Consider the following 25,562-nt stretch of genomic DNA (forward strand, 5'->3'; position numbering starts at 1 on the left):
AACATTGATAGTGGAAATAGACGATCTATTTCCAGTAGATCTGCTATTTCCTCTATTTTTTAAATGTTTGAACATATATAAACATTTTTCAACATGTGAACGATTATGACGATTATCGCAAAATAATTGCGATTATGTCAAATAATTGCGATTATGTCAAATAATTGCGACTATGTCAAATAATTGCGATTAGACGATTATGTAATAATTGCGACAGCCCTACAGACACAGAAACATTACACACAAATGGTATAATGATTACTAATGTAGTACGGCTCGCTACCCTTATTGTCCAGTTGTGATGTCCTGTAGTCATAACTATATCCAATGTACATTCACACGCACAGACTGTCGCATGCAACCTCGCATGCACATGCACACACACGCACACTGAAATGTGTATGTGCAACACATGCAAAACACAAACACAATATTTGACTCCCACCTCCCTCCTACAGTAACTGTTCTCACCGGCATGACTGTGTCAGTTCAGTAATAGAAACAAAGTATATTCACTATGGAAAGCAAACAACACAGATGTTCCTGTCTTTGGTATAATAAATCTTAAATTTGTGAATATAAGGTTATGCCGTCCAGTGTCCTTGTTATTCCTGATGACATGGTAGGCTAAAGTCACAGTGTTTCCTAAACATTTTGGTAGAGACGGTCAGACCTTACTGTCATTAAATCGTCGTTGTCGGGTGGAAACCTTGTACCGGTATGTCCAAAACCGTTCATTTTGCATTTTTCATTTAAAAATGATTTAAACTAGTGAAAACAGACGATCTACAAGCACACAGCGCCTTGCAGTGCGAGGCGTTGTGTGCCTGTAGATCTGCTTTTGTGCGACGGCCTTGTATGATGAAGCAGGGCTTTACTTTGCGAAAGAACATACAAATTTGAAACTTGGAGATACAAGGTTTCCGCCCGACAATGACAATATACAAGAATGAAAATAGCAGATCTACAAGCTCACAGCGGCTCACATCACGTCACGTTGAGAGCTTGCAGATCATCTATTTTCACTATTATTGAAATGGGGAGTGGTTAATTCATGATGTATTTGTGTTAGTGTCCCGAAGGGAGACGACTTTTCAATCTAGGTTCTTGAGGGGAAACCCTGGTGGTTCTGGTTGGGCAACCTTTTTGCACACAACCCCTATTTTATTGAAGTTGAGGTCATAATATACATGATGATGGAGTGTGTTTTGTGTTTTTTAATTTTTTTTTAATAAATCATGCACACTTATATTTAATGCCCACTTTTTTTATTACATTGGATGACCAGAGGGGGGCGATGTTATTTAATATTACAGCCTGCCACACATTCATTCAGCACACACAAGTACAGTACAGTATGACAGTAAAACATGATTTAAATCCCCCAAAATATATAATCATCCCATGGGGAAACATCGCTTCATTCTCATCATAATCAATGTTTTGTACCCGCAGACATTTGCAGGATGTTTCTGACAGTGCCAAAGACGTCACTCGCTGGCCCTGTAAGTTTATATTTTGCTAATTTCCTCTTTGTTGACCAAGGTGATCCCGACGTCTTTATTACTGCGTGCCTTGTACTTCTTCTTCACACAGACGACACTGACCACGGTGACTATCAGCATGACAGCCAGCACGGACATAGAAGCAGCCACCGCCGTGTTGGTTTTGTCCTGGCTGGAACCTCTGCGCTGACACTTGTCACCGAAATACCACCAGTCATCTCCCACTGCACACCTGTTGGATGGAGAAAGACCAGAGAGGAATAGTAAACAAGAAAAAACGAATTATATAAGTCTTTAAAGCCATACTGTGTAAGATGCCCAACTAGTGGTCATTAGCCCTATAGCAAACCGCGGTCGCGTCCGCGTCTTTCGGACGTTTTTCGTACCTTCAGACCCCCGCGTCTGCCTCCACCTCGCTGAGATCTATCTTTTAAGGGGTCCCTTGTTCCTGTGCGTTCAGTAATTCCAGAGATACGGACTCCTTCACCCTGCCTGGTAGGCGAAATTACCTAGAGAAGGGATGGTACAAACGGGCGACAACAAATATGGCTGCCATAGCGACCCCACTTCAAGATGCGCTGTGATTGGCCGGCAGTTGTATAACCCTCGCTGTGATTGGCCGGTAGTGTGATGACGCAATTTTGGCGCGAGATCCGGTCCACGGCAAGGATCTCAGTTTACATACAGAGAAGGCTTTACAGGCTGAAATTCACGGCGCGGATCTTCTAAAACTTTTGTGATTTAATAGTTAGGAGAATTTTAAGATTTGTTTTATAAAAAAAGTTACATAGTACAACTTTAAGTTAAAGGACAAGTCCGGACTAAATCACATATACCGGTAGGTTCATTTTCCTACTTGTATTATTGATCCCAAATGACTCGCCATGGGGTCTATTTGTAGAATTGCCCTGTCGTCCAGTTTCCCCAACAGTTGTCATTACACACGTACGCATCCCTGTCCAGGTTGTCCCACACGAGCCGCCACAGTCGTAAATCATATTTTGAGGTGAGTGTTTGACTCAACTGCCAATCAAAGTGACTACTGGCCAATCACAGCGCGTCTTTTCCCGGGACTTGGATCTTTTTAGCAGACACTACGGCGGTTGTGTGGGACAACAAAGGCATAGCGTGTGTGTAATGATAACTAAGAACAGATTCATGAGAAAAAAAAGTAGAGTGCGTAATTACAAACGTAACCCTGAGACAAGGGCACCGGAGAAAGCTAGAGCACAAAGGGATGACATGAGATGGAAGGACAGAGAGCTGAATGTCCAGGTGCAGGTAATGACATATGCTACACAGTACACACTAGTATTCAATCAATCTAGTGCATGGGTCTTCAACAGGGGGTCCGGGACCCCTAGGTTGGTCCTCAGAGTTCCTAGAGAGGTCCTCCAAATCTTTGAGTGATAGAAACCTTTTTCTCCTTTTTTATATTAAATCACTTTAAACCTAGCGTCCAAATTCTGAGAACTTAAGCCAAAAATAGCAGATCTAGGTGTTGACGGTTCAAGTGGTTAAATATCTAAAAACACAAATTGACATGAATCCAAAATACTCTGATGATTGTGCTGTCAATTAAACAATGAAACTATATGGAATCTCTGAAAAGGTTGTGGGGGTCCCTGCTTCATCTCTCTCAACTAAGGGGTCCTTGACCTGAAAACGTTGAAGACCTCTGATCTAGTGGTCACTGTTGACAGTATAGGCCTATATGACTTGCATGCTTGGCAACAGAAACGTACTCACCTGCAAGCAGCTGTGCCTTCAAATTCCACACAGACTCCATCATTCTGGCACTCTACACGGGAGCAAAGATCAGGGAGTGGTTTCGTTGGTGTGGTGTCTGGGGCGGCTGTGGTACCCGGGGCGGCTGTGGTACCCGGGGCGGCTGTGGTACCCGGGGCGGCTGTGGTGCCCGGGGCGGCTGTGGTACCCGGAACAGCTGTGGTACCCGGGGCGGCAGTGGTGGCCGGGAAAGCTGTGGTAGTGGGTGACGGGGTCGGCATGGGAGCCGTGAGATGAGAAACGTCTGGAGAGGAATGGAAGAAAGAAAGGCGAGTTGCTGTGCGCTCACTGTGTAGTACAGTCACTGTGTAGTGACAGATGAAATGTCAAGGCAATGATTGTATTGCAACTTTTTTTGTTTGTTTGTTTGTTTGTTTTCTCACTAAGTGGGTGTGTGAATCTCTAATGCAATCATGTTTCACTGCGGTGTGTGGTTAAATTGATAGAACACCATGGTGTTAATTGAATATTAACATATTGCACTGGCAAATGAATGTTGTATGGCAGCATGATTGCGCTTCCATAATGTAGGAGACAGAATGATTACAGAAATTGTTTTCCAAGGACTGTAATTCACCCCTGGCCCTTTCCTTCCATATTTAATTGTCCTTGGGAATATTGAATGTGTTTTAGATTTTTTTTTAGACTTCTCACACCTTCCATGGATAGGAGGAAGATGGCATCTCCACCCTTGATGAAGTCCCTGCTCTTGGCTCTGAGGTGGGTGAGGTACGAGGCCGTCCCATATCCTGGTCCTCGAAAATACAGCCCATGTGTGTCATTCACCTCAACACCAACCTTGCGAGGGTCGTCCCAGTAGAACTGGTCAGAGTCTAGATGTAACAAATACCAACATTAACAGTGATCACTGACTTGGGGGCTAAACATCAGAATAGATAGAATAGCTAAAGACAGAATAGATCAGTGGTTCTCAAACTTGGGGTCGGGACCCCAAGTGGGGTCCCCAAATTATTTTGTGGGGTCCCCAGATGATTAGCTTAAAGTATTTTTTTTTCTCACTCAACGGTAAACAAACCAACACACAATATAAGTGTATACAGGGTATCTGCACATTTATAAAGTGACAATTTAAGGACTTTCAAGACCGTTTTAACAAACTGGCCAAACTGTGAAATATTTTGTAAAAATAGCAGATCTTCAGGCTCACAACGCCTCGCAGTGCGAGGCGTTGTGAGCATGTAGATCGGCTATTTTCACAATATTTATCTGTGGAACCGAGTCACATTAAATGTCCTACCTACAATTCCAAGTGCTTGTCAGGGTGGGGGGTTCCCCAGTTCAAATATGTTTATTTTGGGGGTCACAAACCCCTGGAATAGATCATAATGAATCCTCAAATCTCATGAGGTTGCTCTCGGTTAGACTAGGTTTTCTGAACTTTCTATTCTCTGACCTGTCATTGTCCTGTTGGGGTCGGTGGTGACACTGCGCTGGTTGGACATGCGCTTCTGGATGTGTGGGTTCTGGTCCATGAGCATCATGGTGATCTGCTTCCACGGACAGGGCCAGGTCTGGCCCGTGTCCCCAGCCCTGGCCACCAGGCGGGCGTAGGCCGAAAGCTCGCCAGGGTACCCTGCCCTTCCGCTCGGGTAGAGAGTCATTTGATAGGTGTAACCCTCCTTGGAGGTGAACGGGGGGCTGTGGATGGGCGTGCCCGGCGGAGTCTCCGCCATGACGCGAGTGAAGTTGTTCACACGCCAGACGTGCTCTGGACAGGCCGTCTCGGAGAGGTTGATGTCGTCCAGGGACAGCCCGCCTACCGAGGGACCTGAAGCAGTGGTGAGAAAAGTACTCAAATGTCTTACTCAAGTATTACAAGTAAAAGTCTGGAATTCAAAATGTACTTGAGTAAAAGTACGAAAGTATTGGCATCAAAATATACTTAAAGCACCAAAAGTAAAAGTACAAAATGTTTGATAGCAGATCTATGTAAGCTTGTAGATCGGCTATTTTCAAATGCCCTAGGTATACAATAGGGCTAAAGTGGTTTATGTATGTTTTATAATATAATCATTTATATCTGCAAAGTAACTAATAAATAAAAGTTTTCAAATTACTGTAGTGGAGTAAAAGTACAAGATGTAGTGGAGTAGAAGTAAAAATATTGGAAATTGGAAATACTCAAGTAAAGTACAAATGCCTCAAAATTGTACTTACGTACAGTACTTAAGCAAATGTGAAGTTACTTTACACCACTGACCTGAAGACCCTTTACGTCCCTGGAACACCACTCTGAACTTCTTAGTCGCATCCAAACTCACGTGGTGCACCTGCCACTGATCCTGTGGGGGTCCTATGACAGGAAAGTCCGCTATTAGCCTGATTTATACTTTGTCTTATGGTGGAAAACTGCGCTGAAAATGTCAGATCTACAGTACAAGATAGCAATGCATTCATCGTTTGTAATTTTGTAGATCTGCTATTTTCTCTTATTTTCCGGCAATTATCAAGTATTTTCCTCTGCAGTAAGCAGATGACGCGATCAGGCTTTACCAATGAAACAGCACAATAAAAAAAAGTATGGAAAAGTAGTACAGTGGTTCCCAAACCTTTTAGCTCGTGACCCAAAAGAGAAATATGATATAGATAGAAATATGATCTGAACAACATGTCGCTTCGTGCCGCATTGTGAGCTGGTAGATCGGCTATTCTTATATTCTTCCTATATTTTTATCCATGAAAATCTTAACCCACAAATGGGTCCCCGCCCACTGTTTGGGAAACACTGCAGTACGTAGTATCCATTCATCCAAGAACATTCACCATCTATTGTCTTTATAAAGCGCAGGGCTCCATTGGGGTTGAGACTGTCATACTCTCGCACCCAGATATCCAGGATATCACGAGGGCCCCCGCTGTTGTGGTAGAAGAACTGCAGGCACTGGTAGCCTCGTTTGGGGTAGAGCAGTCTGGTCTCAAGTTCAGCCGTGCCGATGCTGGCAGTGCGAGTGTCAAAGTGCATGAAATAGCCAGAGCCTGCAGATAACAATATTATCTCCATTAGTATCAGCACTTCAGCAATTTCTTCCAAAGCAAACAAACACACTTGTACTTTTCTTACTCACTTGTAAATTTGATGATCTCCCCTTAACTTTGACAGTGTACAAATGGAACCAAATGGACCCTGATTTGTACACTGTCAAAGTTACAAACTTGTAAGGATCAATTTAGACCTGTATAAAGGAACCTAGAGAGTCCCTGAAATCCACTTTCAGAACCGCTGCAATAACAGTGGTTTAGTACATCTCAAGTGCTCAATACTGTACTTTAGTTAGTCCTTGGGCTAGACGAAATATCGGTACCGCTAAAGTGACAAAACCTTACCTATACTAAATAGTTTTTAGGATCAATATAAGTAAATTAAAATATGATAGACTTTCCATAGGAGTAGCTTTTTATATTTTTTGCCTATAGGCATATAGGCCTATATCCTCTATAGGCGGATTTTCATTCATGCATATCTTGGTATTGGCTCATGTTCAGGACATATTGCAAGGTTTTATATTATATGTTTGGTATTATTTTTAAGGGGACACTTAGAGCTTTAATTCAAGCCCTTTAGTGAATATGTATGATAAGTACAGTGGCCACTGGAGTTCTTCAAACTTGAATAACTCAATTTTTCCCACAATTTCCGCCTAAACCATATATTTTCTTTTAGTTATGTGGCATCAAGAAACATCAGAGACGCAAAACACAACAACTAGAATAAAGACATGACCATAAGGACTCAGGAAATGTATAATTTACCAACTGTATTTCATTCTGAGGTAGTAATTTTCAGCCTTAACTTAAACAAGCACTTTTTAATTAGAAAAAGACAGGTCAATAGGCCTATGCCTATATGAAAGAATACCACTAAACCTCCCTAAACATTGATACAAAAGGTTTTACAATTGATTCTGGAAAGTGTAGGCATGCTTGAGAACATTACAAAAATCCAGGAAGATATATTTACCATAAAGGCATCATTTTCAAGATGGCACCCAGGATGACTGCCGGGAGCTTAAAATGGCTTTATCTCAATTATTCCATTTATAGAATAAAAATAGAATAATATATATCTTATATATCTCAAGGACACTTCAACACCAACTCTGGGGGAGCCCTGGTTTGAACTAGGAGCCTTCCGTTTCCCAAGCTACCTTTTTACGTCCTGAGCCTGCCACCCCATGATTAGATAGCAGGCCTGGAATTTTGTCATTTTAGGGCAAGGACACTTGGCCTTTGGTGTTGTCCATTTTTTGAGGGCACAAAGGCCAAATGCCAGGGCAGGAAGGCCAACAAATAAAACAAGATGTTGGTCCATTGAAAGAAGTAACTGAATAAGGATGATTTTACATTTTATATGTAGACTATCTGCTGTGAAATGAATAAATTATGCTATTTACAATTTGATCCATGCTCAGCACTGCACCAAGCAAAGGTTTTAAAAATGTAGACAAAAGACACTGATGTCTACATGACAAGAAAGAGACTGAGGAGGAAGTGGTACAGTCAGCTGGGGTATTAAGGCTCAGGGAATGTCATTTTTTGGAGGGGCACAAGGCCAAACTGAGGTGCAACGACCTTCTTGGCCTCCCTGAAATTATTGCCCTGTCTGATATATGCTCTAAACTATTACTTTCCATCCCTCATATACTGTGTGCACAGTGCACATCCCATAACCCACACACTGCACATCATTTCGGAGCTCATATCTTTGAACGGGTAAGGGCTAGTATGCTCTAAACTAGTGGTTCTTAAAATGTGTAGTTTCAAGAACCTCTATAACTCTGAGAGGGTACAAATGTAAGCACATTATGTGTCCATTAGGTTCCACTTCTACACTCCCAGAGGTACAGAAGGAGTTATATTGCATGGTTGTTTGAATATATGAGCCATTACTTTGGCACCCAAGGTGATCAATCACCAGTCTGGTTTGGGACAGTGAATGTGTTGGCACAAAGAGGAGACCTGGTTAACTCCACTGGGAAAATCTGTTTTACCCTTACTCATCGGACGTGGGACCTTCAGTGTCCCAGTTGGTCTCTCAGCTACGGCCATCCATTGCCTTATGGATGGAGAACAGGGTCTCTGTTTACAAGCTTATGGAAAGTAGTCTTGTCCAAAGTAGATGGCGGTTTTAAAGTGTACTGTATGACAGCAACCATTTAAAAGACAACCCCAGAGTGTTTGGCTGGCACTGTGGTAAAGTCCCTGCCCATCACCACAGAGGTTGTGGGTTCGAATTCATCCATGCCCTCTTGGGTGGAAAGTCCACTTATTCCCCAGAAGGTTAGCATTGTAACACCTGAACATCTGCCCCAAATGACCAACTTTCTTAGAGCACTGGTTCTCAAAGTGGGGTCCACAGAGGGAGTCTAAATGGACCCTTCTATGTCTGTAACTCTGGAAGTGTGCACATAGAACCTAATGTAAACATAATGTGGTTACATTGTACCCTCTCAGAGTTATGGAGGTTATTGAAATTAAAATGTTTGACAACCACTGTCTTAGAGCATACTAACACATCATTGGGCAGCAGAGGCTCAGGAGGTAGAGTGGCAGCTTGGGAAATGGAACATTCCTAGTTCGAACCCGGGTTCCCCCGGAGTTGGTATCGAAGTGTCCTTGAGCAAGACACTGAACCCCTAATTGCACCTGATGAGCAGGTTCGTGCCTTGCATGGTTTCATCCTCCATCAGTGTACATATTATATATGCATGCTTCAAAAAGTGTTTCCTAGTTTTGACATTAAATGTGAGAGTTAGTGTTATTTTATTGTTTTTATGTAATATAGTATATTGGGACATCACCTTGGGATGGACGCCATCTTGCATTTGGCAATAAATGATTAACTGGTGTTAATTTCACTGATTCAGTCACATTCCTTGAACCCCAAAACCTTGGGTTAAACGCCAAAACCACCTTTCTAAGTTGCATAATAATTGAGATATAGCCATTTTAAGCTCCTGGCAGCCATCCTGGGTGCCATCTTGAAAATTATGCCTTTATGGTAAATATATTTTCCTGGATTTTTGGGATGTTCTCAGGCATGCCTAAAGGTATAATCAATTGAAACCCTTTTGTATCAATGTTTAGGGAGGTTTAGTGCTATTCTTCCATATAGGCCTATTGACCTGTATTTCTCATAAAAAGTGCCCGTGTAAGATAAGGCTGAAGATTACCACCTCAGAATAAAATACTGTTGGTAAATTATACATTTCCTGAATCCTTAGGGTCATGTCTGTATTCTAGTTGTTGTGATTTGTGTCTCTGATGTTTCTTGATGGCACAGAACTAAAATAAAATATATGGTTTAGGCGGAAATTGTTATTTTTATTTATTTATTAAAGGTTTGAAGAGCTCCAGTGACCACTCTACTTATCATACATATTCACAAAAGGCCTTGAATGAAAGCTCAAGGTGTCCCCTTAAAAATGATACCAAACATTTAATATAAAACATTACAATATGTCCTGAACATGAGCTAATAAAAATATATGTACCTGTGTCTAAAATGCACATTTTCAAAAGGGGGATGGTAACTTTAGAATCTGATAACACCACTTAAGCTACCTGTCTGCAAGGTCTATCATATCCAAACTTAATCTAGAGATGTATAGGAATAAAAAAATCACAACTAGAATTTGCCACCCCAGGTGGTACCGATATGTCAAATGTCCAGTCTTAGCCTAAGGACTAGTACAATTCTGAGGTATATTTACTTTACTTTGCGATTATTTCCTTCTTTTTTTAATACTAAACTTCTACTCAACTACATGTCAGGGACAAATATTGTACTTTTAAGTCCTCTACAATTATTTGACAACTTTACCGGTTAGTTACAAAATAGGGAAGGAGCCTATCTCCTGTTTCTGTAGCGTGAGGCAGCATGATGTACAAGTACACTCCCTGGACATGGCGCTAGTATGTAGCAGGGACCCCCAATCCAACCCTTGATGCTGAGTGCCAAGCAGGAGGCACTGGGTCCCATTTTTCTCTTCTGGTCTTTGGTATGACCCGGCCAGGGATCGAACCCCGACCTCCCATTCTCAGGGCGGACAGCCGGACACTCTAACCACAAGGCCACTGAGCTTGTTTATTCTTTAGTTATTTGAAAATCTAAGCTTAAAACGCGCCGCAATGCGAAGTGCTGTGAGCTTTTATAGATCTGCTATTTTCTAAAGATTTCTGACAATTTTGAAAAGCTCTGGAAACCCCACTGCAAAAAAAATGAGTAGTTGGTATAGTTGTAGCAAGGCTTGTGTTCAGGGTGGGCGGTATTCTCACCAGAGCATTTGCCCATATTGGAGTAGTCAGTGCTGGGGCCCCCAGCAGCTTGTGATACTCTGGTCCATGAAGCAAAGGCTAATCCTGGATTCTGCACCATGCCACAGATGTTCTCCAGCTCAAAGTCACATGAATCCAGGAAAGTGGAGCCTTCGGCTACAAACACAAACACAACGAAAGCATGCACACACGCACACACACACACACACACACACACACACACACACACACACACACACACACACACACACACACACACACACACACACACACACACACACACACACACACACACACACACACACAGGGGTAATATATGTGTCAGCGCAACTAAACAACAGGCACTTTGAGCTGTTGTAAATGTTCATGGATCTATGTCCAGGCAGCATGTAGTTCATGAGCAGTTGGCAATGCATTATTATCAGTAGATTATTCTCTGTTTATTATCTGTTAGAAAGGTTACTGACAGTGGTAACGAAAGACCAACGATCTGATAACACAATCCATTAAGACAAATATGGGTAAATTCTCCTTCTACAACACTGCCACCCAGGTGTGGAATTCCTTGACTACTTCTCTTAAAACATGTAGCTGGCTGGCCTCCTTCAAAACTTCCCTGAAAACTCACCTTTCAGGAGGCCAGAGGCAGAGGTAGTTATCACTTCTCAGGCGAGAAGTGAGCACCCCCCCCTTACCTTAGCCCTGTTTTCTTTTTGCTTGATATTTGTTATGTCCATGAATTGAATACCAAGGACTTATGACGTAAAAAAGGCCGTAAAAGGACTTATTTGGGATGCTCCTTTTAGGCAGGGTGTTTAACTGTACTTGTACTGTACTACATTTTTTATTGTATTGACTATACTTGTACTGTTCTCCATTTTTGGTCTAATAAAATACTCAATCAATCAAAACCACTGAATGGACAGCATCATATGATGATTCAATGATGATTCAGGGCTACATCTTTCCGTTATTTTTCTTAGCAATGATTCTATCGATTACTTTTCCGATTAATCAAATAATCCAAAAGCACCTAATTAGACTGGCCATTTCCACCATTTTTTTTTAATGCTTTGAAACTTTTCGCCTATAATGACATTCCCAAAATAGACCCGTTTCTTGTTTACAAACATTGAGACTAAATGCACAGGTGACTGTATCATGTAATCAAGTTTTGGGGAGCGCTGGTTTCATTGGCTCATTTGGTACCAACCTGCACGCGCATCTAGGTTTTTATCAGTGTAACGTGGACCAGAAATGCATATATTGGGGCCGATCATTAATCGATTATTTTATTAGATTATCGATATGTTTTTATCATCGATCAAATGGACTAGTTGGAAGAGAGGACAGGCTCTTACTGCAGTTGTAGAGCCGGCTCAGCTTGAGCAGGTCACTGTCACTGAACTCCATTCGCTGGCCGATGACGTCGCTGAAGGCGGCGATCTTTGTGACGATGGTGGGCTCGGTGCCATTGCGGAAGGCATTCTTACTGTAGTGCATCATGGAACCATAGTCGTAGGGCACCCCCAGAGAGCTGCTGGTGGTATCATTGTAGGTGTTGAAGTTGTGTTCTCTACCTGTGGAACAGAAGCAAATTGAAGTTGTGTTCTCTACCTGTGGAACGGAAGCAAATTGAAGTTGTGTTCTCTACCTGTGGAACGGAAGCAAATTGAAGTTGTGTTCTCTACCTGTGGAACGGAAGCAAATTGAAGTTGTGTTCTCTACCTGTGGAACAGAAGCAAATTGAAGTTGTGTTCTCTACCTGTGGAACAGAAGCAAATTGAAGTTGTGTTCTCTACCTGTGGAACGGAAGCAAATCGTTGCTGTCGGGTGCAGTGGCGTCAGTTCAGAAAAATGACTGGTGTCTTGCACGCGCGCCAAGACACCAGTCACGTTACCATACCTTAGCAACAGGCATGACACATTTATTTTAAGAAGTACATTTTATTTTCCCCCCTGTTAATACGGTTTCTTGGGCTGGATATGGCAGCCTGGAACGGTTGTTCAAGTGCAGCTAAACTTAGCATGTTAGTAAACGTGCCGCAATTAACAATAATGCATTGCACCTGTGCAGGTGACTTGCGGAACCTGGGAATATACCATTTTGTCAAGATGGGAGAATACAAGTTTGGAGAATATAATTATAATACCTTGTCAAAGTGACCATTTTGTTACATTTTGCATTTGTAGTTATTTTACTGTAATTTAACAACATAATAACCAGCACAGATATAGACAAAGAGACATTCATGGAATTATATTAAAAAGTAACTTTTATTTCCTCCCCTGGACCCAGGGTATGGCAGCTGCAAGCCCCTGCCATACCCAATTGACGCCCCTGGTCGGGTGGAAACCACATTAGGCCTGCTGTATGTCCAAAACTTTCACTTTCCAGAATTCTAACAAAAAAAATTCAGATCTACAAGCTCAAAGCACATCGCATTGGGATGCGTTGTTTCTGCCCACAGCAACTAAATGCTGATATCAGCCTTAATAAAAGAGACTTATTAGTACTGTTTATTATAATCCTAATGAAGAATAAATTAATCAATCCTCTTTGGGAGGAAACCCAATCGCTATCTATGTTTTGCGATTCAGTTATGCTGCTCTTTATCTTTATCTGTCATGCCAGTACGTTGCACATTACCCTGGACACAAAGGAGATTAATAATTTAGTTTTATCATGATTGAATGCCTGTGAGAATGTTTCATGCTCTCACAAGCAAGTGAGAAAAGGGAAATTTGATTGAGCAATGTTTTGACTGCTAGTGGAGGCAATTAATTCCTTCATGTCACACATTACAAGCCAATTGTCATCGTATGACTTTTTCCTACGCAGCTTCTTCTAGAAAGAAGATTGGACAAAAAAAAAGTCTGTCTGTTGAAGGCACATGACACATTCGTGTAGACATGGACATCATGGAGGTTATAAAATAAATATTCTGATGTTTGTTGACACACTAGTGTGTCAACAAACATCAGAATATTTCTTTTGTCACATCACAGGTTTACAGGTTTAAAGTAGTGGGTGAAAAGAAAGAAGAATTGGGGGAAAGAGAGAGGGAGATCATGAGGTGAAAAATAGGAATTTGTGAATATCAGTGCCCATTCTTTAAGGGTTTAGATCTTCTGTGGCAGCAGGCTAGTGAAAGGTGCAATACCTTCTGTGATGCGGTCCCACATGATAGTGACGTAGTCATCCCGGTCCGACCTGGACTGCTCATGCCAGAAACCAAGAGCGTGGAGGAACTCGTGTTCAATGGTTGCGATGCGATCACAGTTGGTCCCTATGGACAGTCTCTGCTTCCCAACGTGACGGTTACCCACAGAGGAAAAACATCTTGGGATGAAGCAACAAGACTTCCATGAGAACCAGCACACAGGCCCGGCATAATCACCTTCTTAAACTAACTAAAGTAATTATAGGCCAATATGTTATTTCTTATTTCTCATTTCACCCAAAACGTTCATAGCAATTTATGACAGTTAATATAAAAATAACACTGTCTGTCAGTTTTGTAACATAAGGATTAAATTGTATTAAATAGGATGTGTGTGTGTGTGTGTGTGTGTGTGTGTGTGTGTGTGTGTGTGTGTGTGTGTGTGTGTGTGTGTGTGTGTGTGTGTGTGTGTGTGTGTGTGTTGAGTGAGTGTGCCTGGCCTGCTCAACAGCGCCACTTGGTCACCCAGGCCTGCCACTGTTCACCAGCGGTATTGCCATGCTACAGACAAACCATGCTATAGACAAACATTTGTTACCTACATGCGAAGTGAGGCATTGGAGACGGTGTGCCACCGCTCAAAAATGACTATTTTGGCCTAAGTCACACTAGGGAGATAGGCCATTGTACTAAAAGGTGTAGGAACAGCTTGATCCTCTTAAAAAAGGAGATAGGCCAGTGTCACGAGGAGCTTGGAAAAAATTACTATATTTTCTCAAGAACTTTCTTCGGCAGCTAAAGTCTACCATGTGTCTCCTCCAATACACATGGCCTCACCGGCCACTTATTTTCACTTGACAGCATGGAGTCAAGTCCAGTTCCCCTCCCCACTGGACACTCTGGTGAGGGCAGGGGTAATGGACTTTGAACAAGCTGCTAGTCAGAGAAGCAAGTTCAACATTACATTCATTTCACAAGGCTGCTCCACCTTAAGTGCCTCAAGAAATCATTCATACCCAGGGCCACCTGATTATCAAACACCACATGTGGGAATCCAATCAATCTCAGCTTCTGAGTAGACGTCTCACAATGTTACTGTACATTTTGCATGGATAGATTTTTCAGTTTGGCGCAATTTACTGAAACTATCTATCTGTCTGTCAATCCATCTAAATCAGGGGTCTTCAGCAGGGGGTCCGGGACCCATAGGTGGTCTCCAGAGTTACTACAGGGGGTCCTCCAAATCTTGTGATAGGATAATTATTTTAAATTAACAACTTTAACCCTCACATCCCTATTCTGAGGAGAACTTTAGCCAAAAAAATAGCCGATCTACAAGCTCTCAAGAGCTTGTAAATCGGCTATTTTTGGCAAATAGGTTTGTTGTAGAGGTTTAAAAAAAGAGCCGATGAAATTGACTAAGTATTGACAGAAACTGATGACAGTGCTGTCAAACAAGTCTATGAATCTATCTATGAGAAAATCTGCAACACAATTTTATACCATATGTAGTGGGGGTCCCTGCTTCATCTCTCTCTTAACTAAGGGTTCCTTGGCCTGAAAACGTTGAAGACCCCTGGACTAAATCCAGGGCCGGTTCTTGGCATAAGCAATATAAGCAGTCGCTTAGGGCCACGACCAAAAAGGGGGCCACATCACAGAAAGCAGATTTGTTTTAACATATTGTTACATTATGTCCCTATCCAAAAACTAGCGTTATTATTTTAATAAGCCCTCCCACTTCCTCTCTCCCCATAATCCATAACTTCACTCTAAGCCTGGCTGGCTGTACGTGATTCATGAGCAAGTCAATAGGTCTCCAAAAAGAAGATTTCGATCTGGTGCTGCAGATTATTTTAGGTGCCCCCCCACTGAGGGGGCCACCTAAAATGATCTTGTATAGATCTGAGTCCTAGAATCGGCACTGACTAAATCCATTCATCCATCCCATCCGTCAGTCATTCACTACAGTAGATACCTTAGTTCTTCCCCCCCTTTTTATTCCCCAACCTAGATTCTAATGCAGTGACAAGGACATAATCCCCCACCAGCATCCCATCCGTGAACACCACCAACTGATGATTGTTGGAACGGCCATGGGGCACCACAGCTGGGAATTGAACTCGGCTCTCTGCCAATAACTTCTATTTTAAAGATATGAAATCAGCATGAAAGGGATTATGCGTATGTATGCCTTACCCTGATCCTTTAAAGATGGAAATGTAGTTTGCCTCCCCAGTCCAGGGCTTGAAGTCAATACAAGTCTTAAGCCGATACTGTTCAAAGGCCTTCAGAATAACACCTTTGGCGTTGATCTCTGCAGAGGAGGGAGAATATATTAAATATGTGCCTTTCACACCCCATGGATCATTTCATAACAATGGGGCATACCAACTAATCTAAAATAAATCCCTGTTTACTTATCTATGCTTGCTCAAATTTGAATGTTTTTCCACTTCCACATGAGTCCACTTAAATGTGTGGATCTCTGCACTGGGGGAAATTCAGAGGTTAAATATTAATAATAAAATAATTTAGCCCCCTTTAGTTGGGGGTATATATCATTATTAGGGCTGGGATGCAATTACAATTTTTAATCTAATTAATTACAGGCTCTGTGATTAATTAATCGCAATTAATCGCATTTTAATCGCACATCGATATTTGACCTGAGAAGCATTTTTTTTCAAGTAAAACACATTTTGTTGTACGAGTGAATCAACGAGTGAGTTTTTTAAATCAAAATTTGGCATCCACTGGGCCAAGCAAAGCGCTCTGACCGGCTACATCTCCCTTTGTGTTTGTTGTCTCCTCTTGGTTGGTGCATCGCTATGATCGGTATACCCGAAACTGAAGGTTCTGTGGTGCAAAAACGAAGTGCGATTAAAATGCGTTAATTTTTTTAATCGCGTTAATTTTCTGTAATTAATTAATCGCAATTAATCAGTTAAAGTCCCAGCCTTAATCATTATACATACAGTAACTGAAATGTGTCCTTTGTATTAAGCCATCTAACTATTAGGAGCAGTGAGGATAAGTGTCTCTTGATTAAATAGTCTTACTTCAGGGAGTCTGCCTGCTGTTAAGAAGGGTTTGCTTTGTTGCTTTTTATACTGACTGACTACAAGGACTGCGTGTTGTTTTCATTATTGATTGTTCTGTTTTGCTGTTTATATTGCCCCATAAAGCACTTTGGTACAATGTGAGTTGTTTTTCAATGTGCTATATAAATAGAAATACATTTGATTTGATTTGAAGTTTTTATTCCTCTGGTGTTATATTTGTTTTACTTCATGATACAGGATATCTTTATTGCCTTTTATATAGTCTAATGATGCAAGATTCAAGAGATTAATTTGTCAGATGTGTGACATTTTCTTCACCAGATGAAAACAAGACAATACATTAAAAAAAGCATGGCAGCAATAACTAATAAAGTGATACATTGTATAGTGTATGAAGTGTGTAAAGTACACTGGGATTCAAGTGGTTAAAATTGGACATGAGGTGTTTTAATGTGGTTCTTACCCAGGTCATCCTCCATGTAGTATGGAACGGTCTTTGGCCACCTGTACTCATCACCTATTATGGAATTTCTCACTTGCTTCTGCAGCAGTCATCAAAGACAATCAAACATATATTAGTCATATAATTAGCCAAGGTGACTCTTCTTTAATCACACAACGTAATGCTAACTCAGAGCCACTTCACATACCTCATCAAGCACAATGTCACCCTCCACCAGATTCAAGCCTGCCGCTACGGAGACCAAGCACAATCTATGTCAGCTTCATATTGCAAGTGAATAGTTTAGAGAAGAATGGAAAGAACATTAACATTAACAGATGATGACAAACCTTCGTTGATGTCAAAAATGTCAAGGTCTTTTCCACCGTCCACATCATATTCTGTAGAACAAAACCAGTCAAACTCAAATGATGTACAGAAAGACGTGAGTGTTAATCATGTTTTACCCTCTCTGAATTAAAGTAACACTCAAGATTGTACTGAGTAGATTGTGTATTTCCAACAAACACTTACCTAATACTTTTGATGTGGGCTGAATGAAATGGGAATGATGTGAATTAGTGATTGGAGAAAAAAGTCAACTTAAATACTGCAGGCAAAGTACACACAATTAACATGTTAAATAATTCCTATTTGTCTAATCATATCTAACTACTGTACTACTGTATGTATACAAGAGAAAAGCAATTTCTCACCAAGCAGAGTATGGTGCCACAAAGGAAATACACTAAGTGAAGAATTAACTCATATTTAGTCTTCCTTCCCCACATAGTTGTGCTCTAAATGACCTTCCACATTGGACAGTTGAAGTGTCTGTGTCTTGCACCTTGTAAACCTTTTAAACACATCATTTCAGAGCAAGCAAGGAAAAGGATTAAAGTGCGTATCATCAATCAATAATTGACAGAGCTGTAAAGACTTCTGCTATAAATCAACTGCAATCTACTGTCTTTACACGTGTATGTAGATTAGCCACAGATGGAAACTCAATCTGCCAGCCAACTAACCCAACCAATAAGCCGGCCAGTCATTTTGTTTGCCTGCCGGGCAGCCAATTATGAGGAACAGGTAAACTCATACAGAGGGCCTATACATACATTTTGAGGTTGTTACCTGATCTTATGGTAAAAAAAGACACACAACTCATTAAGTTGTGTGAATGGTTAAATCCAGTGGTGATAAATAGAGATACAAAAATAAACGTTGAGTCCATTTAACAGATGTGTATACGGATTTTTTGCATCACATAAAATGCTTTCAGAATGAAGTAATGTACTGGACAAAGCTGTGTGTAATTTATCAATTGGAATATGCCATTGGCAGCCAATAGCATTCGAGATGGTACCATTTCTACCAATGAACGTTGATTTTTACAATGATGGCGGCACCCGTAGAAGGGACAAAAAGGGTAATTTTCGCAGCATAGAAACCAATGGCTTAACACCGTCCATATTTGTTTACAGTCTATGGATAAAACATCCTTACGAACATTCACAAGATGTGTTACAAACAACACAAGATAATGGACAACATCAAAAGATAATGAGGAGCTGTTCACTTCATAAAAAGCTAGAGCATAAAATACATAGAAACAATAATACCAGTAAGACTCCCTAATCGGGAGATAAGCGACCGTCAGGTCGCAGCGTGATTTTAGGCCAAAATGTGTATAAGTGTGGAAAAATGTGTATGTAAAAATCAGCCTGATGGTGGCGCCATATGGGACAGATGCATGTTGATGAGATGAGTGTAGCCATACTGTGTACCGATTTGCGTGATTTTAGGGCAAAATCTGTAGGAGCAGTGTCCAAAAATGTGTTTGAAAAAATCTGCCTGATGGTGGCGCTATATGGGACAGATCCATTTTGATGACATGAGTGTAGACATGCTGTGTAGCGATTTGCGTGATTTTAGGGCAAAATCTGTAGGAGTAGTGTCCAAAAATGTGTTTTAAAAATTCGACCTGAAGGTGGCGCTAAATGGGACAGATCCATGTTGATGACATCAGTGTAGAGCAAGTGTATACCGATTTACGTGATTTTAGGGCAAAATTTGTAGGAGCAGTGTCCAAAAATGGTTTTAAAAAAATCGGCCTGAAGGTGGCGCTAAATGGGACATATCCATGTTGATGAGATGAGTGTAGACATACTGTGTACCGATTTGCGTGATTTTAGGGCAAAAATTGGTTCTAGCGCCACCTCATGGTGGCGCTAGAAGAGGGCCATGTGAGAATTGATGAAAATTTGAAAATTTGGCATGGATCGGGGGCAACGGTTGCGGAGATATGAGCCGGGCAAAAGTGTGACGTGTGACGGAGGGACGGACAGACGGACAGACAGTCGGTGGAGGTTTTGGTAGTAAGTGCGACCTGACGGTCGCAACAAAAAGTAGCAAGGCAATACAGCAAAGATATTGCTGTTTGGAACATAATATGAACGGAATATATTCTGTGTGTTATCTTCAAGCTAAACATTCACGCTCTGACGGTCATTCACGGTCAGGTCAGAACTGAACTGACTTTGGAAGATAAGATGGTGATTGAGGCTGTGTGGCTTCAAAGAAAGATTAGAGGCAGGCACACACTTAGGGGGGACTTCACAGTCCAAGTTTTGATCTCACAATTTCTGCTTTGTGAGGCATGTATTTTACCACTGCACCACCAAGGTTCATACTAAACCTTTTTTGGGGGAATTAGAACACAAACACTATGGAAATGGCTGTTAGAAAAAAAAAACACTGTCCGGTTCTATTATTATTTTCTATGTCAGTACAATTACCTATTATATGTATGGTAATTATGATTTCATATTATGATTACATCAATGTTGTACATCAATTGGCTAGAGCCAGGCAATTTGAGTAGGAAAAAGAAAAATTAGGAAGTGGAGAAAAATTTAAAATAACGAGAGGAGGACAATGGGAAAATACAGGAGGGTACTGTAGATCAGCAGAGATTACTGTACTAAAATGTTCGTTAACCATTGAAATCTTGTATCTCTAATTTCCCAAAGCACAAATCCTTGAGTGTTTATTCTGCATTACCCAGGACAGTGCTTGAACTCACTACCTCACTGTCCACTCATACCAAAAACCGACACGGTAGTGGATTCCTTATCACTGCGACAAGCTTTATTTTTGAACGGTACTAATTGCGACTACATCTAGCTTTGTCTGTTTGTCCTGCCTGTCCGGACTGTCATTGGTCAATTGGTGTCTGTCTGTGTTTGTATAGGGTCACATTGGCAAGGTTCGCAGGACACCTAATGAAATGAACTGCTCACTTAATACTGGGTGTGATTTTTGCTGAGGAGCTGAGGAGCTTGTGGAAATGATATAGCTCAACCAAAAAATGGTGTCTTATAACATACAACAGGTGAGAAATAGGTAGACCTATAGATTCACTTTGCATATATATATAGGACTACATTGTTGCAATATTTGTCAGCTTCCTTTCCATATAGTATGTTACTGTATAATCATCTATTCATTGTTATTCATCGTGGATGCATTGTCATCCATAACGTACCATAGTATCTGTGTAAGTACCATAATCATCCATTGTATATACCATAGTTATCCATAGTCAGCACTATACCGACATACTGACCATGATACTGACATGATACTCACCATCTTACTATTACTGACATACTGATCGTGATACTGACATGATGATACTCTTACATCTAAGGGGATCGTGTTCCATGTGTAAAAGTACAAGGATCAAGGGGTGCCCGCTGGCCTAGTGGTCAAAGCGCATACCACATACTAGGCTGTGATGCCTGCTGGCGTCGCCGGTTCGATTCCCGATCCTGACGACCTTTGCCACATGTCATTCCCCATCTCTCTCCCAATTTCCTGTCAGTCTACTATCCTATCAAATAAAGGCATAAAAAGCCCAAAAACAAATCTTAAAAAAAAAAAAAAAGTACAAGGATCAAGATATTTGGTCTTGAGGTTTGTGCAGGGGATTGATTGATTGAAGAATTTATTGCATAGAAAAAGGTACAGCTTTAGGGACCCAAAACTATTTTCACCAGTAGCAAAAACCTTATTATCAGCAATGAAGAAACTAAGTTAGGCCTTCTGGAAACTAAGTTAGGCCTTCTGTTCCTTAATAGCAAATAGAACAGTGATTACATCATCTTTAAATTACATTATCATTAATTATTATACATCATACATGATGTTTGCATACTATAGCAATAGTATGAAAGACCCTTGAATCTGCTAGTAATGAGTCCTATAGGGAGCATGTAGAAAGCAAATAGAATAGGACCTTATTTAAACAGAACCCTGCAGTAGAACACCCCAGGATGCTCTGATGTGTAAAGGGCTAGCTGCCGTAGAGAAGCTCCTATCTGACAGATAAGAGAGAAATCAGTCGAATGCCCTCCCAGAGACACCCAAGCATTCACTGAGCCTGTCCATCAGAATGCTCATGCTGTGATTCACAATATCAAAGGCTCAGGCTACACTATGATCTACTGTAGCGGCACAGGGACAGAGTGGTCAACCCACATCAGAGGACATTATTATGTAATTTGAAAATCTGAAAAGAGCTGTTGCTGTGATGCTCAACATCAGTACGCTGCATGGCCACATTTTCTTTCTCCAGAATCTTTCTCTGTGCTTGTTGTGATTGGATGAAATCGATATCCTGACCTGAACATTTATTTTGAGCTGTAGAGACAGGGAGACAGACACCTGTTACTCAAAATACAGAACTTAAACCTTCCTTCTTTCTACGAAAGCAATGTACAGTAGAGAAACTAGATCGAGTCTACTACTGTTCCTGAATAATACTGATCACAGCTTCAATGAACTAGAGCAAATTCAGAATACAGCAAGAAGACATAATCAAAGACACCAGTAAGACGCCCTAAGGGCGAGAAGCGACCTAGGGCGAGGTCGCGCACATGGGCGCGTGCACGCATTCGCCTGGGTGACAGAAGACTGCTGGGTGAGCACTGGCGCTTTGGCACGCAATCAACCTTCCCTCTGCATCCTAAAATTAATAATACTGTGGAGGAATTAAGATCAATCAATAATCAATGAGGCAATGAGGAGACAAGACAATGTATTAGGTCATTTAGGTGGTGGTGGTGGTGGTGGTCAAGTTTATGTACATGATATCATGGTCAGAAATACATTAGCACTCAAGTCAGTGGTAAGGTAGTTCTGCAAATAAGAATGGTCAGACACAATAGTTACAGTATACTGTGTGGCTTCAAGGCCTCTGGGACAAGCTGTACCATAACAAGATAGGCTTTACAGTACATAAAAAATACTGAGGCCTGGTGAAGGCCTCTCGACTCCTAACTATCAAGTATCATTATTATATCATTATGAATTAATTTGCAACGTCAGAACAGATTAGCTATATCCTTCTGCTGAGCTGGGATGATATTGATGACATCAGGGATCTCCATAAATGGGCATACATTTTTTTAAATTATGTGAACTGAATGGAGAACGATGAGACGATGAGACCAGACTTTATTGTTTCCCAATCCATTCAACTGCCCTATAGATCTGTCCAACCCAGTGAACCCACTGTACATCAACAACATTACACATAATGCCCTGTATATCTACAAGCTCACAGTGAGTCACATCGTGACACATTATGAGCTTGTACTGTAGATCGGCTATTTTCGAATGGTCGAAAGGTAAATAGAGTTGAATTGGTTACTGTATGTTTTGTAATAATTATCAACATCAAAGCACTATAGTGACTAAGGTTTTCAAATAAATGTAGTGGAGTACAATATTTTCATCCGAGATGTGGTGGAGTAGAAGTAAAAGTGTTGGAAATTGGAAATACTCAAGTAAAGTCCAAATACCTACTACATTTTACTACACATTTTAAGTATAGTACTTAAGTAAATGTACAGTACTTAATTACTTTACACCACTGTGGATACATAATATATAAATATACATACTGTATGTGTACAGTAAGGGTGACATATTTATAGATCTCTGATTTTTGGGACCAGACATTCTCTGAATGAGATGAATGTAAACGATTTCAAGGTCAAAGTTGATGACAGTAATCTGTAGCAAGGAAGATATTAAATATTTGGGATGTATTCTTGACAAATACCTGTCTGGGGATAGCATGGTAACAATGGTGATCAAAAAAGTTAATCAAAGAACAAGATTCCTGGGCTGAATCTCCACTTTTGTCAACAAAAGTGCCCTCAGGACTCTTGCTGGGCCCCTCATTCAGTCCCACTTTGACTACGCTTGCACCTCATGGTACTGGTATAAAAATTAAAATAAAATTAAAAATAAAACAGTAAAGACTAAGCTCCAAACCTCCCAAAACAAACTGATTCGGCAACTTCTCGACCTGGGGCCCATGACCCATGTTTCTCCCACACATTTGTCTAGCCTAAGTTGGCTCAGTGTTGAAGACAGGGTTAAACAACTAAAAATGGAATTGACTTTCAAAATAGACAACACAAATCTGCCCTCCATCCCCTCAGTACGCGCATATCTGACCAAACATCTCGAAAAAGTTATTCTATACTGTTTACTTGAAATACTTGCAACATAGACTACATTGTTTTCCATGATGATAAAACTGTCTGTGTAAACAATGAAAATAAAATCAAATGTAAATATCTAAGAACTGGAGAAATATCTCCACTATTTTGGTATTAGTAAGAACTCAGAGCAGCATTCTGAATCAACTGCAGTCGTTTTTAGGGAGACCACAGCGTTACAGTAGTCAAGTCTACGTACTGGACAGAAGTCCTTCAATCCTTGATATATTCATAAGGTTATGGTTGAATTGTATTGTATTAATGTGGCTGTTAGAATTCAGGTCTAAAAAGCCAAAGGTTCATGGGTTTATGGCTTGCATGGGTTGTGTTTTTTTTTTATCATTAACAATTGAAGCTGAATGTAGAATTTCTTCATTGTATTATGTTCACTTTGACGTGCTTTCTTCATTCATTGTTTTTGTGTGTTATGATTCTTGTGTTTTATGTGAATGATCAGTCATTAATATATTTTTTTTTATTAATTAGTCTGCTAGGACAAGAATGATTTTGAACAAAAATGTTCTATTTCTATTCCTCTATTCCTCAACTGTTTCTACTCAAGCATTCCACTTTGTAAGTGTGCACGTGGCAAACCATGAACCTTAAATATTGCTGTCATGCTGAGATTTATGAGACCATTAATAGTATACGACCTTGATATCTACTGTATATTGCAGCAGAATTAACAGCTTGAAAAACAAGGTCTTCTTTTACTTTTGGTTTTGCGATGATCCATTTCTTGGAAATGTGCTGACTGACTGTAAAGCTTACACTGAACTCTTTTCACCTCAAATATCTCCACCAGGCCGGGCTGCCTACCCAGGGCTTTGTCAGTCGTGTTATAGGATGCAGCAATCAGGACCAGAAGAAGCTGTGGGTGAAATAGCATTTATATGACACTATATTTTCAAATCCAGCCCTATATGTTGCACTGATCAGAGCAATGGTCACAGAGTTGCAGCCATTTGAACACTCCCGTGTACATGCAATTTTAGGTTTTCATTTTAAATTTGTGTGAAAGTTTATTTTTCACTTCCAATTTGTAGATTATGGTCTATAGAACAATTTTGGTTCGAGTGTCAAGACAGTAGATTGAAGAAAAATATATTTTTTGCCCTATTTCCAAAATGACCAAAATCGGAAATGTGTTTTTTGAACAGTGTCTTAGTTTTCCCACAATTGCTGTGTAATATATATTTTTTATTGCTATATAAAGTCAATACTGTGTGAGGAATCAATTGGAGTCAAATGTTAATATTATGGTATTATATGATATTTCACACAATGAGACAATAACATGGTTATTACACTCATACAAAACAATACAGTTACATCTTTTTCCTGTACCACAATATAGTGCCATTCGTTTTAACAAATACTAGAACAATATTTTAACAAAGAAAAAAGAAACGTCTAACACCTATATACAGTCTGCTCTGGTCTAGCTAGTTCTCACAAGTAGGCCTACATTTGCACAGATGTGTGCATTTCAACTTTTCTTTCATGTAACTGCAACGAGTGCAGGTTGGCATACAAGCACTTTTACAAGTGCACTTCACACTTTAATATATCCTTGGCAAGGGGCAGAGTGGTCCAAATGGGACCACTAATCCCATAATCAGTGGGACTGTGGATGGGCATCATGGACCTGAATGAACCAGTAAGACTCCCTAATCGGGAGATAAGCGACCATCATGTCGCATACACAAACTTTAGAAGGCAAAGGT

The 25,562-nt window shown here is 40.7% G+C and overlaps 1 protein-coding gene across 1 annotated transcript; it reads right to left on the minus strand.

Moving 5' to 3' along the window:
- Positions 1 to 1,511: 1,511 nt before the first annotated feature.
- LOC308285020 (meprin A subunit beta-like) lies at positions 1,512 to 23,798 on the minus strand (the record flags this gene model as incomplete). The annotated part of the gene is made up of 15 exons (XM_080725739.1): positions 1,512 to 1,737; positions 3,255 to 3,306; positions 3,388 to 3,537; positions 3,950 to 4,126; positions 4,708 to 5,082; positions 5,515 to 5,607; positions 6,078 to 6,290; positions 10,590 to 10,745; positions 11,951 to 12,169; positions 13,754 to 13,932; positions 15,953 to 16,070; positions 17,282 to 17,360; positions 17,469 to 17,512; positions 17,611 to 17,661; positions 23,792 to 23,798. 15 exons carry the CDS (start codon positions 23,796 to 23,798, stop codon positions 1,512 to 1,514), a joined length of 2,139 nt encoding a protein of 712 aa, XP_080581865.1.
- Positions 23,799 to 25,562: the final 1,764 nt, after the last annotated feature.

This window comes from Nannobrachium achirus (genome assembly GCF_963921795.1).
Source record: "Nannobrachium achirus genome assembly, chromosome: 5".
NCBI classification, from domain to species: Eukaryota; Metazoa; Chordata; class Actinopteri; order Myctophiformes; family Myctophidae; genus Nannobrachium; species Nannobrachium achirus.